Below are 16,138 nucleotides of genomic sequence, written 5' to 3'. Positions count from 1 at the left end.
GCCAACAGGAGGCCCTGCAGTGGCTGGAATGGAACCGCTCCAGGAGGCCTGGTCCTGTTTGGTGGAAGCAGATCTGTGACCATTCAGCTTCTATTGCAGAACCAGGCCTTTCTCGTCTGACTTACTCTCCGTGAGAGGCTCTCAGTCTCATTGCAGAGGCGGGAACCTGAGGCCCATGTGGGCACATGACAGAGCCATCATTTGAACCCAACTCTGTCTGGGAAGCTTGAAGCTGTCAGCAGTACAGGGTCCCACAGTCAGGGAGTGTGATCCCCTTCAGTTGCCATGGAGACTGCACACTTCCTCTAATGGCACCACTGTTACCTGCAAACATGGCTGGATTCTTCAAGGAGTCGGGGCTGCTGAGAAGTCCGGTTTTCTAACTAAAAGTCACTTTCAGATGTTTGGGGTTTCCTTTTCATCTCAAAGGGTCCCTGAGAGCCTTGTATCGCCGTATGCACACGATTACCCCGTAGACTCACCAATTAAAACCCATGTGGCGAGCTCTGGAGGCGGCTCGCGGGTGAGAGGGGAGGGTGCTCCGGCCCCTGCAGCTCTGCAGGCACCTGTTTGTGTGGGAGCCAGGCTCCCTTTGGCTGCTTCCCAGGTAGCCCCAGCCCTTGCATATCACTAAGCCCTTTGAGGACTCAGCCCTTTTGCCCTTTGCCTACTTTCCTTTGTCCTTCTACCTCTATAAGCAGCGGCTTATGGTGGGGGCAGAGCAGATTTTCGTGGGTAGCCTGCTGCTTTCCCATGCTGCCGGGAGGACTGGATAATCGCTCATATGATTCAACCTGGTCTCTGCTTAATTGGTTCAAGTGGTGACAGGCAGTGCGGACCCTTGGTTGCCCGGTTACACTTTTATTTGTGCATTTAATGTCTGACTTTCCCTTCCGACTGCACCCGCAGAGGGCTGGGCCTCAGGCCCGGGGCTTTCTGAGTGTAAAGAGGGACTTGGCTCAGCCGTCGGCATGTGGCCTTTGAATTGTTCCTCCTGGTTGAGTCTTGAGTACAGGTGTTTAATTTTGTGTGAGATTTTTTTCTTTTCCTGTTTTGGAGGGTGTGGGAGTGGAGAATAGAGGAGGGAGCAGGGCTGGCTCTCCGGCATTGCTGGAAGGTGAGGGTCCCTTTGCCGAAGAAGCTCTCAGTGGGAGCCCTGCACGCCCAGGAATGGTCTCGTCCACACAGCCGTCCACACAGCCCGCAAGCTGCCCCGTCTCACCCTCCCGTCTGTCTGCCTGGCCCACTGTCCTGCCTTTATCCCAGCAGGCCCCTCTCCCTGCCTGCATTCGCCTCTGCTCACAAGCGTCTCTGGCTCTTCTCATCAGCATAAACTCTAAATATCTGATGGCTTCCAGGGGCTCACAGGGCCCCAGAGTGAATCCCCCCTTTCTCTTTGTCCATTGGTGTTGCTGTCCAGTTGCTGAATTTTCCTCAAATACTTAAGTTTTCCTGCCTGGCCCTTGCTGCACCCCTACTTCCCCCCAAACAAACAGATAGATAGACACCTTCTCTCCCAGCTGGAGCTCCCCCAGAACTCAGCTCAGACACCAGCTCCTCCTCTTCCCATCCCTCCCCGCGGTGCTCCCAACTCTGTGGGACTGTGATGGCTCCTCAGCCCCAGCCTGAGGGCCTCAGAGCCTCCCAGTCTGACCAATGCCAACCGGGAGGGTGAGAAAGAGTGCGTGAGGCGTGCGCCTGTGACTGGAAAGCAAGGCAAGGGCTGCTGGCTGCCCTGGGACCACATCCCCGAGGCCGCGCAGAGCACCGCTTCCCATCAACCCCGCACCTGGCGGCCTGGCAGGCTGACGTGTGTGGGGCTCACCTTGCGGGAGAATCCGATTGAAGGGAGCTTTACTGAGAGATAAGCCTCTCAGACCTGGGCCATCTGCCCCTCTGAGCCGCAGCCCTGCAGCTCTGCATTCACTGTGGACACAAACACTACCCCGGATGGGGGCAGGGAAGCAGGGACTTCCATGAACCAAGCCCACCCCCCACCCCCCTGCTCCTGTGAGCTTTATTTCACAGAAAAGAGGAATCCTGGGCAGGGCTGGGACTTGAATCCTGGGGTGTTGGCGCAGGCCTTGCTACTCTCGCTCGTTCTCATTCTTCCTGCTCTGCATTGGGTGTGCTGTGGTGAAGGGCTTTCCTTGAGCAGAACCTTGGGGCTCACATCCTCTGATAGACCTGCCCAAACAAGGATGCCCCATGCATTTTGCTTATTTATTTGTCTGATTATTATTCACTAGAGGCCTGATGCACGAAATTCATGCAAGGGGCTTGGCCCTTGCAGCCCAGCCTTCGTTCGAAAGGTCATCAGGAAAGCCATTCGGCTGTCCAGTCTAATTAGCATATTATTCTTTTACTAGAGGCCTGGTGCATGAAAATTCGTGCACTGGAGGGGGGAGTCCCTCAGCCTGGCCTGCCCCCTCTCACAGTCCGGGAGTCCTCAGGGGCAAGAGGCGACCCGGTGATCAGGGGAAGGTGACGACCCATCACACCTCTGCTGCTGCCACTGCCGGCAGCGCAAGCCTCAACTGGCCCTGGTTGCCTGCGCCTCAGGCTGGCCCTGGGTGGCTGGGGGGCTGAGGGGACTGGGGGACTCCAGAAGCCGGCACATAGAGCAGCTAGGCCCACCTGAGGGTGGGCCCAGCCTTGCCAAGTGCCTGCCACCACGGTGGGGTTGAGGGGACTGGGCGCCGCCATCTTGTGGCTGTGGGCGCTGCCGCCATCTTTGAGAGAGGGGCAGTCAATTAGCATATTCCCTCTTTGTTAGATAGGATTATTATAGATTCCTGCCGACTCTCATGGGGAAGATAGGAAAGGACCCCTCAGGGGCCTTTGGATACAAGTGGAGGGGCTGGGCGCATGTGGAACGGTGGGCCCCTGCAGCCAGTCAGCTGCCCGGGGAGCCTGCTCCCTGCACCCTGCAGGCGGTAAAGGCTCTGGATTCACAGCTGCACGTGTCCCGGGAGAATCCTGTCTGTGCCACAGGGGCCAGGTGGGGGCTGAGGCAAGGTGGGCTGAGCTTGGTTCACAGTAAGTGGTTGGTGGCACAATGGGACCAGGATCTGAAATTCTGGGACTCCTCCAGGGCCCTTGCTGCCCAAGAGGAAGCCCTCCAACACCCAGCTCACAGCAGTGAAGGTTGAAGGAGGAGAATGGAAGCCTTCAGAACAGCGACGAGGGGGCCTTCCCTGGCCTTGTCTTCCTCACCAGCTTTTACAGCTCTGACGCCGATGTGAGTCCCAAGGTGCTAGGTTATTGTCCAAGGACACTCAGAAAAACAAGCGTTCCAAGCTCTTCTTTCTTTATTGTGGCTTTTCTGAAGGCAGGGCAAGAACAATCCAACGTGGCGCGGGGAATGCTGTGTCTTTAAGGAGGAGACCGGTGGTTTGGGGCAGAGGCTTCCAGGGCTGGAAGTCCCAGGGCCTTTGCCTCAGTCCCAGCTCCAGAGGGGAGCCGGGGGCTTCTGGGCGCCTCAGGAACCGAGCCTTTCTTGGGAAACACTAAACCTGTGGGAGCGCCCCAGGCACCACCCACAAGGGGGACGCTGGCTTGAACTTGCATGGTTTGCAGATCCTCACACGGTGCCCTGGGAAGGAGCAATGGGCAGACACGGCAGGCAGAGCCGGGGGTGAAGAGAGGGGAACACAGTTAGGATTCACTTCTAGACACAATTTTAAAAAAATCAAAGCATACTCTACTCTACCCTCCTCCCCGAGGCACAGACGAGGCCTCCAAGCACGACCAGCCCAGGCCATTTCATCCGTCAGAGAGAAATCCGATTTCCTCGCAGGAGAAGGAGAGAAGGTGGCTTAGCTGCTCAGCTGGCTCTGCCAAGAGCAGAGTCCATTGAGGCTGAGGGGCCGGGCAGAAGCCCTGCCCACATGCATGCAGGCCCTCGCTCCCTCAGACCATCTTTCAGCAATGTGTGTGACAGAGCTGGGACGAATTTATGGGACGGACAATCCACAAAAAGAAAAAACTGCATGCACTAAGGTATTCTTCAGAGTTTTGTTTTCAATAGTGGAAAATTTTAATAGTAATAAAGCACTATGATTATGAAGACTATGTTGCAACATGAAAAAAATGATTATGATGTAGTGTGAATTTTAAAAATTAAAGAATGATATACAATAAAAAATAAAACCAGGCAAACATTTTGCATGACAAAACAAAGGAAACACAAATGAGAGGCTTATTAAGTTACTAGCGTTCCCGTTGCAGGAAAAATCCTGCAATAGGGTTTCCTGCTGCACTCTACCCCGCCCTGCCTGCTCTCCTTCCTTCGCCCCCGGCCCCGCCTCCGCTCCTCCCTTCTCCCCCGCCCCGCCTTCTCCACCAGCCTGCCTGCTCTCCTCCCTTCTCCCCCGGCCCCACCTCCGCCCCTCCCTTCTCCTCCCCCCAGCTTGCTTGCTTCTCCGCAGCTTTGCTCCCTTCTGCAGCTCTTGGCTTCTTTCTAAGCTGTCTTGATATGCAAATTAGCCGCCATCTTTGTTGGGGTAATTTGCATACTCGTCCTGATTGGTTGATGGGCGTGGCTTGGCTGGCAGGCGTGGCTTGGGTGTAGGGAAGGTGTGGTCAATTTGCATATTTGTCTATTATTAGGTAGGATGGTAATGGGATTATTCTTTTTTTTTTTTTTCTCCTTCTGTTTCCAGGCTATTTCTATGCAAGGCAGTGAAAGAATTAAGAACATAGGATCTGGAACCAGGTCATTTGGCAGAGCCAGGTTTACCACTTACTAGCTGTGTGACCTTCAATAAGTTACTTAACCTCTCTGTGCTTTGGTTCCTCGTGTGTAAAAATGGTCATACTAATAGTACCTAACTCTTGGGATTATTATGAGGTGGGGCCTAAACAGCTGCCATTTGACCCCTTCCAGTGCTCACGGCCAACAGGTTGAACATTGCTTTAAAAACTGCCGCTATGACAGAGCAGCTGGACAGTGCTACACGGTTCTAACACTTGAGAAAAATACTTTTTTAGTAAATTGGTCTGTGTAACTTCAGCAATTGGCCACTTGGCACACTGATTTTTGAAGATGATTTTGTTGGTTTGACCCAGAGTTCTATGCCTGGCACTTCCTGTCCCCGTCCCACCCACTCCTCCCCTCCGCACCCCCCCCCCCCCCAGCCCTCCGAGCGCAGCACCTGCAGGGAGACAGAGCTCAGGAGAGCCTGGAGGCTGAGGAGCAGCTAATGTTCACGGGTGGGCCACCGCCCACCTGGTTATGTTCTTTCCAAGGACAGGCGCATGGACACTCCTGTCGGCACAGAGAGCAGAGCCGGCACACCCGCCCCGCTGCTGGCCACACACAGGAGGAGCCCCACCCTGGCCTGGCCGAGAGCTCATGGCTTTGCTCTCATTGTCCACCTCGATGCTTCCTGACGCCGCCATCCTGGGCCCGCTCACACCTCCTCCCAAGAAGCAGCGGGCGCGGAGGACCACCCGCGGCTCCACCTTCAATGCTGTCCGGGCCGAGCGAGGAGTGCGGGGCAGCAGGTGGAGCCGGTGGCTGACGGCCACGTGAGTCCTAGGTCCCTGGGGCACGCGAATCGCTTCACCAATGCGCTGCGGGAAGCCGGCTGGGGTGCGGGGGTGGGGGGCGTGGCTGCAGTGGGAAGACTGGACACACCGGACTCCTCGCTCTGCCTCAGACTCAGGTTCCCAGTCTGTGAAGCAGTGACCATGCTTCCCCGTGGTCCCGGGTTTAACTGAGATCGCTAAGGACACAATAGAACTGTTTGTTTCGCTCTTTTTGTTCTAAGTTGTTTGCAAATTTCTGCAATGGAATTTTAAACAGGTACACTCTGAAAGAAACCCCGGCCCACCACGAGAGCCTCGCACATGGGGTTCTGGAGTCCCGTGTGACTCACCACCTCCTGGCTGTGTGCGCGGCCGCCGGCTGTTTCGCGGAGCCGTGTGCTAGCCTGTGCTGTGCACACATCCTTAACTCCCCTCCCTCCTCCAAGCAGGTGCATCCTGGGGAGGGTCTGAGCATGCCCTTCTCTCCGCATGGGGTAGATGCTGCTTCTCTTCCCTCGGCTTCTGCCTTATTTCTTTCACGAAACACGGCCTCTGCGCCTGGTTGGGCCTCAGGTGGGAGCTGAGTTCCAGGCAGCCCGTCAGCGGTTCACTCTCCAGCTGCCTGGGTGCTGGGCGCCCTGGGCTCAGGGGGTGAGGTCTGGTGCTTCTCCTGGCCCCTGGGGGGCGATGCCCTTCCTCAGAGGAGTGGCCTGAGGCTGAGCCCCTCAGCTCCCTCTGGGGCACAGGCTCCTGGAGCCAGTCAGGCGCGGGTGCAGGAGAGCCGCGGGAATGGGAATGGAGGGCACTTAACTGGCCTGAAAGTTAGTGAGGGTTTTTTTGTCCTGAATCGTAGCAAGAAAGCAGTCATTGCTCTACATCAAGCATGTCAAACTGTATCCTCCATTACAAATGGTAACGGAGGAGGAGCTGGTGCCTGAATCTGTCCTGCAGGGGACCTTAGGCTGCGAGGAGTCGGGGCAGGCGCCCTGGCTCAGTGTCAGGCCTGGCTGATGGCAGGCTCTGCAGCTCACCCTGAGGACTGTGCAGCCCCAGGCTCTAGGTCCCACCGACTACGGCTCAGCAGAGGTCCAGCACTCCTACCTCTCACCCGGGCCAGCCCACGCCCACGCGTCAGTCTTCCCCTGGCCTGGCTGGGACCTGGGTGCCTGCAGCCCTCCCCCCCCCCCCCCCACCACCACCACTGCATGCCCCCTGCCACCCAGCCATGCCCAGGCCTTCTCCCTGCCTGTGCTTCCGGGACTCGCGACCTGCCGGCCTCATCTGCCCGGCCTCTGTGCCACCTCCAAGACCAGCCCTGCCTTGGTTGGTAGCTTCCATGAGCACTTCTCAGCCCCCTCCCTCTGTCCTCCATGCCTTCCTCTTGCACATCACAGACCCCTTGCCTGCACCCTCTCCCTCCACCCTGTTCCCCATTTTTTTTTTTTTTTTTTTTTAGAGAGAGTTAGAAACATCGATGAGAGAGAAACATCGATCAGCTGCCTCTTGCACACCCCCCACTGGGGATGTGCCCGCAACCAAGGTACATGCCCCTGACCGGAATCGAACCTGGGACCCTTGAGTCCGCAGGCCGATGCTCTATCCACTGAGCCAAACCGGTTAGGGCTGTTCCCCATTTCTTAATTGCATCCTGTTCTTTCATTTGACAGAACATATTGAGTTCAAAATGATTCATTTGTTGACTTTGGGGCTGGGGTGGTCAGTTTTCCCCACAGACTGGAAGCCCCACCAGGCAGCGATCCTATCTGTCTGTGGCCCCTCCATACCAGGCCGACCCCTGGCTTGGGCGGGACTGACACGGCCCCTTGGGGTGTGGTGCTCACCTTTCTGGGTCCTCAGGGCAGGATCAGGAACTTGGGAACAGCAGGGCTTGCCTTTCCAGGGCTTGGCAGGAGGCCGGGGGTGCCTTCTTCCTGAGGGCGGACACAGGGGGCACTGGGCTTGGTCTGTGCAGAATGACTGGCGTGAGCTTCAGCTCTCACGGCTCAGGGCTCAGACATGCTGCTTGAGAAGCTCAGGATGGGCTCTGGGAGGCCCGGGTGAAGGAGGGGCCTGGAGGTGATTTACTTTCAGGAATATTAAAGTTGATATGGAGGAATTCTCTGCCCCCAGGATCTGTTCCTCGTGTTCTTGTCCGAGAAACATTCACTGCCTTTTGGCACCATAGCTCTAGCCGTGGCAATTGAGCCTAAGATAATAACCCTAAATATAAGAATTATTTTATGGACACATATGCCTTTGCCACATACCTAAAATAGTGCAAAGTTGTCAACCATCTAAATGTCTAAGCATGTAAATTCATCATGCACATTCACTTGATGGCAAGTTATACCTAAAAAATATTAGTTGAATAGCACTGCTATGGAGAATCTGCCAGAGATATTCCTAAACGGACAGGAAACTTTATAGGGAAAGAGCTTTATCTTCATTAAATCCTCATGAAGGAGCAGTGGCCGCCTCCAACATGGTGAACAGAGCTCTGTCTGCACTGCCAGGCCCTGTGTGTGAGGATGCCAGGCCCGGCTCCATGTTATAGACGCACATGTCCCCTCAGGGGTGTCAGAAAACAAACCCTGCCTGTCATCTTGCTCAGAGATCACTGCTGCTGACACGCTGGTGTGAACGCTCTCAGGACCCCAATCCTAACTGTGCTTGATGAGCATCATCACGCAGTGATAAGCAACAGACACAACCTCAAACAAAAAGGCTGGCACGCAATACTGAAAAGAAACAATGAAAATGTTGAACATGGCTATTCTCGCAGCATGAAATGATGGGTGTTTTCGCCCCTATACATACTTCCTTATCCCCAACCCCAATGGATGTTAACTGCAACCACTAAAACAAGAGTAAAAGTAGGCAGTTTCTAGAGGGTTAGGTAAGAGAAAAAGCTCAAAATACTCAGCTACCTACAAAATACTCATATCCACAGAGGCACAGCATCGCCCCCCACTTCCAAACCCCTCAGGCGCCCTCTCATGCCTTCTGCCACAGTGTCTACTTGTGCATGAGTTTGGGAGATGTTCAGACTCACATAATCTAGTAACTAATTCATTCATTCAACACACATTTACTGTGCTTTGAGCGTGGCACAGTGGCCCTTGAATTCTAGTGAGGCGGGACCAGTGCAGAGCCCTGTCCGGTCTGCGCGGGGAGCCTGCCCTCCCTCCGCCTGTGTGCTGGAGCTCTGAGGAGATGATGGCGACGGCTCCCAGCCACCTTGGTGGACACTGTGGGGAGAAGTGCTGCAGAGACTCAGGAGGACAACGTCTTTGGGGCCCAGGCCTGCCTGCCAGGGGCCTGCCCTCCAACTTCCTGGTTCCAGCCTTCCCGATGCTGACACCCCGTCAGGCCCAGCACCCCGCACGGTCCTACCTTCCACGGAGAAGATGGAGGAGCAGAGGAGCAGTGTGCAGAGCAGGCTGGAGAGGACCAGAGCCCGCATGGTGCGGCAGGGCCTCCTGTCCGTCCTGGGAGGCAGCTGCGCCCCGGAAATCCTCCCCAAGGACACCGAGTGCCGAGAGGTGTTCCCAAATGGGCAGGGCACAGCAACCTTGAAATTCTCATAAAGAGTAGAGTCAGCCCCTCCCAAAAGGAAAAAACCAGCTTTTCAGGAAGGTGAGAGCCTTTGGTGAGTGGGAAGCAGAGCTGTGGCCCAGCCCAGGGAGCTCCCAGGGCCTCGGTGGCCAGAGCAGGAAACTTGCCAGGAAGAGCCACTTCCCTGGGTTGAACATTAACGTTTCGTGTCTGTGATCATCCCATCCACGCAGCCCTTCCTGCTCGCTGCTGGGCTGCGGCAGGAGGAGGCCGGTGAAGCCCTGGCCAAAGCCTGGGGGCGCCGAGAGCACTGGGGATGTGGAAGCAGCGGCTCGGGAGCCAGAGAGCCGGGCTTGGTTCTGCTCTCACACAGCAGCGCCGGAGCCTGCGCTGACTGCTTCCCGGCGGTGAAGGGGCAGGCGCTGCCTTCCTCCGGCCCAGAGAAACCAGGGGTGAGGAGGCTCTGCCTGCGGGGGCCGGAGGCTCCGTGGCCTGCTCATGGCAGGCGCGGGCTGAGTGCTGGGCCCGGTGGAAGGCACCCGGCCGGCCTCGGGGCTTCCTTAGTGGGGCAGCCGTGAGATCCGGTGTGCTTCCCCTGGTGCTCTCATGTCCTTCTCTCCTTTGCCCTCATACGTGTGCCCTTCTACCCAAGAGCAGGCTCCACTCCGGCCCACAGGCGCATGGGACACGGTGGCATCTGGTTCAAGCCTCCAGGCCCCTGCTCCCAGCAGCCCATGCAGATGCTCAGGCTGCCTGGGACTGGCAGCCACGCCCTCCCCCGCCTCCCCCGCTGGAGCTCAGGGAACAATTTAGACAAGTGTCCGTCAGCTCAGTGAGCAATCAGGGCCCAGGGAATGTCATGACAGTCAGCCTGTGTGCTTGTGTGTGTTTACACCATCCACACAAAGGGGCTGCTGGCTTGAGGTCTGAGGTCCTGCCGACAGTCACCCAGCCCCAGTCTGGTTTCCTCTCCAAGCGGTTCCCAGCCTTGATGGCGTCCCTGGGTGGGCATGGCCTTAGCGAGGGTGTGGCCAGGAAGACCTGGGGGGGAGGGGGTCTTCCAGAGACAAGGCCAGTCTTGGTGCCAGGAGAGATTTGAGGGCAGCCACTGCTGACAGGAGGGCCAGGGAGAGGTGGGACTTGTCTTGAGCTGCATCTGCCAGCAGCAGCTATTCTTCCTAACTGCATGTGACAGGTTAGAGTGCATCCATGGTTCCTATCAAGAACTATTGCCACTGTTTTATTTACTTTTATTGGGTGACTTGGGGTGCCACCACCAAGTCCTCTGGGAGATAGCATACCTTTGGCTGCACTCACGCATTGCCTGCTGTAACAGCTACTCTCTGTGCTGGCAAACCAGCATCAGAGGGGGGGAAGCCCGCCCTGGCCCAGGGCAGAAATGCAGTGAAACTCAGACTTAAACTCTAATTGCTTTGCAATGGCAGAGACAGTAGGAGAGACTCTGCCTACTGAAGAGAGGTACTCATCTGCTCCCAAAGTCCAGGCCTTGGGTAATTTTGCAGGCCCTCAGCCACCCAGCTACTGAGTCAGAAATAGATGCCAGCTTCTCAACACAGAACAGGATCGTAAGGGCACTGACAGCTAAGAGCAGGAGCCACTGGCTCTCTCGGCTTCCGTTCCCTGCACAACCACACACACTGTTCTCAGATTTGCAGGTGTTCCTGGGATCGCATGCTTGGCGGGAAAGATGGATTCAGATGTCAGAATCCCACCTGCTTTTAAATGCTTATAAAAGTTACGTCAGCAACCTCTGCCTCAGTAATTTAATAACACAGGGTATAAAGTGCAAGTTCTACCCAAAACCCCACTCCCCAAAGACAATCCCTGCTCTCGGATTTTCACCTGCTTTCTTAACATTTCAAAGGCAGATGGCTGTGGATGTCTTATTTTTAAAAAGGAAGAAATGCCTTTGGCTCTTTAGAATATTTGAAATCTCATGTTGAGCTGAAAGAGGTGAAAATGAGAAGCATTTTTAACAGGAACATCTGTTAGTTGAAGCATTTGCAGTTTGTGTACAAAAATAATCAAGTTTGAGGCGTTGAAAAATTTCCAGAGATGATTTGGCATTTGGCAGCCTCCTGAGAAAATGTCCTCGAGGCTCACCTACCTCACAGGGTGCCAGGAAGGAACCTTTTCAAGTCAAATTTCTGGTTCTAACTAGGAAACTGCCTGAAGCGCCTCTCCTGGAGCCAGGCGCCTGAGGCGGCCTCCCTTCTCTCCCGCCACCCCTCTCCCCAGGGCGTGGTCCTGGCCCTGCAGTGACTGGTCCTGCGATGATGCGCCCTCCTCTATTTGCTTAGCAAATCCCAGGTGACTTTATAATAGGAGGAGGGTCAGCCTCCTGGGACCACTTCAGTGACCCTTCAATTCCTTTCTCGTGGAATTCTTCCCCAGCCTCGGAGACACCAGCATTTAGTTTCATCTTGTTACAGGGAAAACGTTCCTCCCCTCACAGGAAACAGCAGCAGTGTGTCTGACTCCAAAGCCGAGGTTCTTTTCTGATGTGTTGGTTCCACAAGAGCTCATGGGATCGACAATAACCTACAGCGTTGATCTAGCTCACATGCCATCCTGAAAATGCACAAAAAACGAATGGCTTCCTCTGTTTTACAATTGATCTGCGCTTCCTCATGAGCCTCCAGCCTGGCTCTGGGGTCAAGGCTGACAAATCCTGTCCCCTCCACCCTGGCCTGGCTGGCCCTTCGGTTCCCCGCATGCTGTGCACCCTCCCCGTTAGTCTCCCCGCCGCTGGGGGCCCATCCACCCACAGCCCTGACAGCGGGCCACCTGCCCACCATGGTGGCTGCCAGCAGGACTTGGGCTCTTCCCGGGGCTCATGCTGGAATGCCGCCTCCTGCTCCAGGACACAAAGGGGGCCGCCTTCCCGCCGCCACTCCCTGTCCTGTGGGAGCACCTGTGAGGCCACTGCCTCTGAGCCCCTGGCCCTTCTGCCCTTCCTCTCCATGGGGGCCCTGCCTTTGGCCGACACCTTCACACCTACCAGCAGTTTCAGCCTGGAGGGGGACTCAGAACCCTGGTCTTCTAAGAAGCACAGGCCTTAGAGCCACATGGCCCAGGCTCTGCTGCAGGGCAGTGAGAAGCCAGGAACAAGCCGGGCCAGGAGGAATAGGGAAGTTGAAACAAGAAAGTTAGAACAAGGCCAAACAGTGAGGGTAATTTGCAGCTGGCCTGCAAATAGCAAGCCATTATCTTTGAGAGCAAATGGTTAGAGCCTCCCTCAGGAGAGAATGCAGGCAAGCCAGCATGCTCAAGGCTTGACAAGATGAAGCTGCCAGGTGCTTCTCGTGTGTCCTGGGAAGGCCACAACACAGTAAAAAGGAACCTTGAGAATTGATCTGCACCAACATATGCAGCAGGGCAATTCTGAAACCTACAGCCAGGAGGGTACAGAACGCCTGACTCCCACCCAACCTGCTCTTCGGATTAGCTGAGCGCCCGTCTGCGCTTCATAAGCCAGATGGATAGGTTTGTTGCCTTGCTTCTCTAATAAATGTGCATGCTTTAGTAAATTAGCTTTATCACAACTCAATCATCTAGAGTCCCTCATTTAAACTCATTTACGGAGCATCAAGAGGACGGAAGTGGGGGCAGGCCTCTCCCTCTGACTCAGGCTGTCCCGCAACTTCTCTTCGGGGCCTTGGGCTGTGTGAATAACGGAACTCTGCCACTGAGCGGCCCTGGGGCCGCTGCGCAGCTGTGCTGTTCAGTGTCTGCTCCGAATCACAACAGCAGCGGCAGCTGGAGAGGAACAGATCCTTGTGATGAGTGCAATGCTAACTCGTCCTGGTATCTGATGACTTGATAATCTCTTATTAGATGGTTGATTGCTGGAAGTGGGGTGCAACCTGTCTCCAAAAACTAGCAACCCCCACTTGTGTTCAAGGATGTATGGTGCTTCTTCAATGTAGAGCAAGCATGTCAAACTCGCATGCCTTGTTTAAATAAATGAGGCATGCGGCCCGCTGGCTTATGTTTGACATGCTTGATGTAGAACAATGACTGTGTTTTCTTGCCACAATTCAGGACCAAAAAAAAAAAATCCTAAAATTCAGGCCTAAATGATGGATGCCAGCACCATTCACAGCTGTGGATTCTGACAGGGAAGGGAGAACCTGTAGAGCATGCGTGAGGCGTGGCCGCAGGGAGAAGGGGTGCCAAGCCCTCAGCGCTGGCTGGGATGGATCCTGTCTGTCAGTGTCTGGCCTCTGACTTGCAGGGTTGATAGCAGGCTTCCCAGAATTGTCAGCTTTCCCCAACCCCACCCTCCCTCCTGGCACCACAGGGACAGGGCGAGGTCTGAGGTGCGGCCAGGGCCTGGCAGTCCCGGGGAAACTTCAACCTGGGCTCGCTGCCAACGGCCTGTCAGGGCCACAAGCACCTCGAAGGCTCTGGGTCCCGGTCCACTGGGAGCCGGGCCGGGCCAGGCCTCAGGGTGGAGAGGTGTCCTGCTTTCATGGTTCTTTTGAAAAGTGTTTCAATGGATTTTCTCACCGTATGTACTTACCTTTGTAAAAAACTACTTAGGGGCAGCTATAATATACTAGAAAATGTAGCAAACAACTCATTTTCCTACCGTGTCCCTTTCCCTGCCTCTTGGATTAACAGTGATGATCTTGTCATAATTTTTCCAACTTCTTTTAAAATGACTTCTACTTAAATGAGGTAGTGATCACACGCTTCCCTTTGCTGAGGCACCAGTATGGCAAGGGTGATACACCCTGAGACACAAGCAGTCACAGACACATTGGGTGTGCTGGCAGAGGTTGGGTCCTCTGCAAGGGGGGCCAGGATACTTCCCATGATGCTGTGTGTGGGGGTGTCCCAGATCAAAGCAGAAAGCCCCTTCCAGCCACCAGCCCGCTGCCGGGCGTGGGGGACGCCTGCCTTCCTGTGGGCATCGGGCACACCTGTCCCTTCCCTGCACTCCTGCAGCCTTCAGTCTGGACCATGCTTTTGGAGTTTCTAGGTATTTCATAACTACCGTGGGTCACTTGTTGCTGTTTCTCACATTTTAACAGCATGGTATCTAATACAGCATCTAACATGTATCTGTTGACTTGATCTCTTCGAGTGACCTGTGGTGATTGACAGTTGTGTTTGTGAAACTCCCCACTGATCCCAAGAGCTTCCGGCTCCAAGCCAGCCAAGCCTGGGCCTCCTCCCGCGAGTTCTCTCCTGCTGCCACCCTGCCTCTGCCCATCAGATAGATGCCTGTCTTCTCAACGGCCTGCTTCTAGCTAGGCTGATGGCAGGGCAGAAAGGACAGACACAAGGATTCATGTTTCTCCCCACAGCTGGTGCTGAGTTAGTTCTTTCAAGAAGCACCAAACTGAACCAACCTAACAAGTCCCTGAATCTTCCTAACGAAGTCAGATCAAACCACATCCCTCGTGCTCTCAGCTTCCACTGGTCTTCCTGTTTAGGTCATTCTGCATTCAAGCCCACGAGACACCTAACTGGGTGGGGCTAGGCTAGTACTGTCTTGTGAAAGGTTCCCTGTGAATCATCGGGAAAAGTTAATAGCTCCTGGCAATTACCATGATTATTCTTTAGATACCTGTTCTTACAGGATAACGAACTATTGGGAAATTATGGAAAACACCATATTTCTTCAGTTCTAAAATGCCACTAATTTTAAGATACACTAGTTTTGTAAAAAAAAAAAAAAAAAAAAAAAAAAAAAGAAATTGAAAGTGTAAAAAATACTGCATCTTAGCATCGAGGTAACACAGCTACTGAGTAAATGAAACTAAGACATGCCCACCCTTTCTGAGATCACCACATGAACCGTTTTCAGCAGCTGGGATGCTATGCACACTCCCACTGGGGCACAGGTGAGTAGCCCACATGTTCCAGGCACACGTAAGCCTAATCTGGGGGTACGATGGCCAACTGACACCATGCTTCAGCTGATCAGATAGTTTTTACAAGGGTCTCAGTGGAGAGCATTTTTATTTTTAAAACATATTTTTATTGATTTTGGAGACGGAGGGGGAGACGGAGAGAAACATCAATGAGAATCATTGATTGGTTGCCTCCTGCACGCACCCTACTGGGGATTGAGTCCACAACCCAGGCATATGCCCTTGACTGGGATCAAACCCAGGACCCTTGCCCTAGCCGGTTTGGCTCAGTGGATAGAGCGTTGGCTTGCAGACTGAAGGGTCCCCGATTCGATTCTGAGCAAGGGCACATGTCTGGGTTGTGGGCTTGATCCCCAGTAGGGGGCGTGCAGGAGGCAGTTGGTAAGATGTTTCTCTCTCATCGATGTTTCTAGCTCTCCATCCCTCTCCCTTCCTCTCTATAAAAAATCAATAATAATAATAAAAAAAGGACCTGAGGAAGTAAAGCATCAACACCATTTGACTGAGGTCAATTCCTTTTGATAAACACTAGAATTCTAACGTCCTAGGTGTGCTCAATAGAATCCCAGCCTGCCTATTTAATTGGTACAGTACTTTTGATTCTCAAATAGGATTTCAGCCCTATGGCACTCTTCACAGACTTCCCAGTGTAACAGGTTAGGAGGATCATTCAACTCTACCACTTTCTCCTTCCCAGCCATATGATCTTGTTACAAAAATTAAACTTGGGGCTTCAGTGTATTCCTTTGCAAAATGAAGACAGCAGCACTTAGTTCAAAGGAAGGTTATCATTTGTGCAAAGGGCTTAGCACACAATACACACACACCAGCCTCTCTAGACACCCCCACCCTACTAGGATGATACAAATCTTGGGTATCATTTAGTTTCAGGAATCCAATGTGGACACATTCTATACAAATGAACAACTTTAAAGGAAACATGATGCTAACACTTCAAAGAGCACAGAAAAGACCAAGAGGTCAGTGTTCTAAGCACAGAACACACATGCTGTGAGCAGGAAACCAGGTTTCAAGGGAACGTCTCATTTCCTGCCATCTTTCTCCATGTCCCTCCTCGTCCTCCGTCATCCTTCTGCTGTATGAAGTGCCCGTTTTTGTGCACTGTAACTATGTATTTACTTGAA

At 54.1% G+C, this 16,138-nt stretch overlaps 1 protein-coding gene across 1 annotated transcript; it reads right to left on the bottom strand.

Moving 5' to 3' along the window:
* Positions 1-2,380: 2,380 nt before the first annotated feature.
* Positions 2,381-9,211, bottom strand: GPR15LG (G protein-coupled receptor 15 ligand). Its single transcript, XM_079794182.1, has 3 exons — positions 8,926-9,211; positions 7,374-7,463; positions 2,381-3,595 (listed from the first exon to the last, which is right to left on the bottom strand). The coding sequence occupies exons 1-3, from the start codon at positions 8,993-8,995 to the stop codon at positions 3,510-3,512; spliced, it is 246 nt and encodes an 81-aa protein (XP_079650308.1). The 5' UTR covers positions 8,996-9,211; the 3' UTR covers positions 2,381-3,509.
* Between the last annotated feature and the right edge of the window lie 6,927 nt (positions 9,212-16,138).

Source organism: Cnephaeus nilssonii (genome assembly GCF_951640355.1).
Source record: "Cnephaeus nilssonii genome assembly, chromosome: 16".
In the NCBI taxonomy this organism is placed as follows: Eukaryota; Metazoa; Chordata; class Mammalia; order Chiroptera; family Vespertilionidae; genus Cnephaeus; species Cnephaeus nilssonii.
The sequence above is the reverse complement of the archived record's forward strand: the minus strand, read 5'-3'. Positions and strand labels throughout refer to the sequence as shown.

Excerpts from the sequence above, each read along its gene's own strand:
- GPR15LG (XM_079794182.1), bottom strand. The coding sequence starts at position 8,995 with ATGCGGGCTCTGGTCCTCTCCAGCCTGCTCTGCACACTGCTCCTCTGC. Across the intron at positions 7,464-8,925 it reads CTCCATCTTCTCCGTGGAAG|GAAGAAGGCACCCCCGGCCT; the intron begins GTAGGACCGTGC and ends GTCCGCCCTCAG. Across the intron at positions 3,596-7,373 it reads TGCCCTGAGGACCCAGAAAG|GGCACCGTGTGAGGATCTGC; the intron begins GTGAGCACCACA and ends GCTCCTTCCCAG.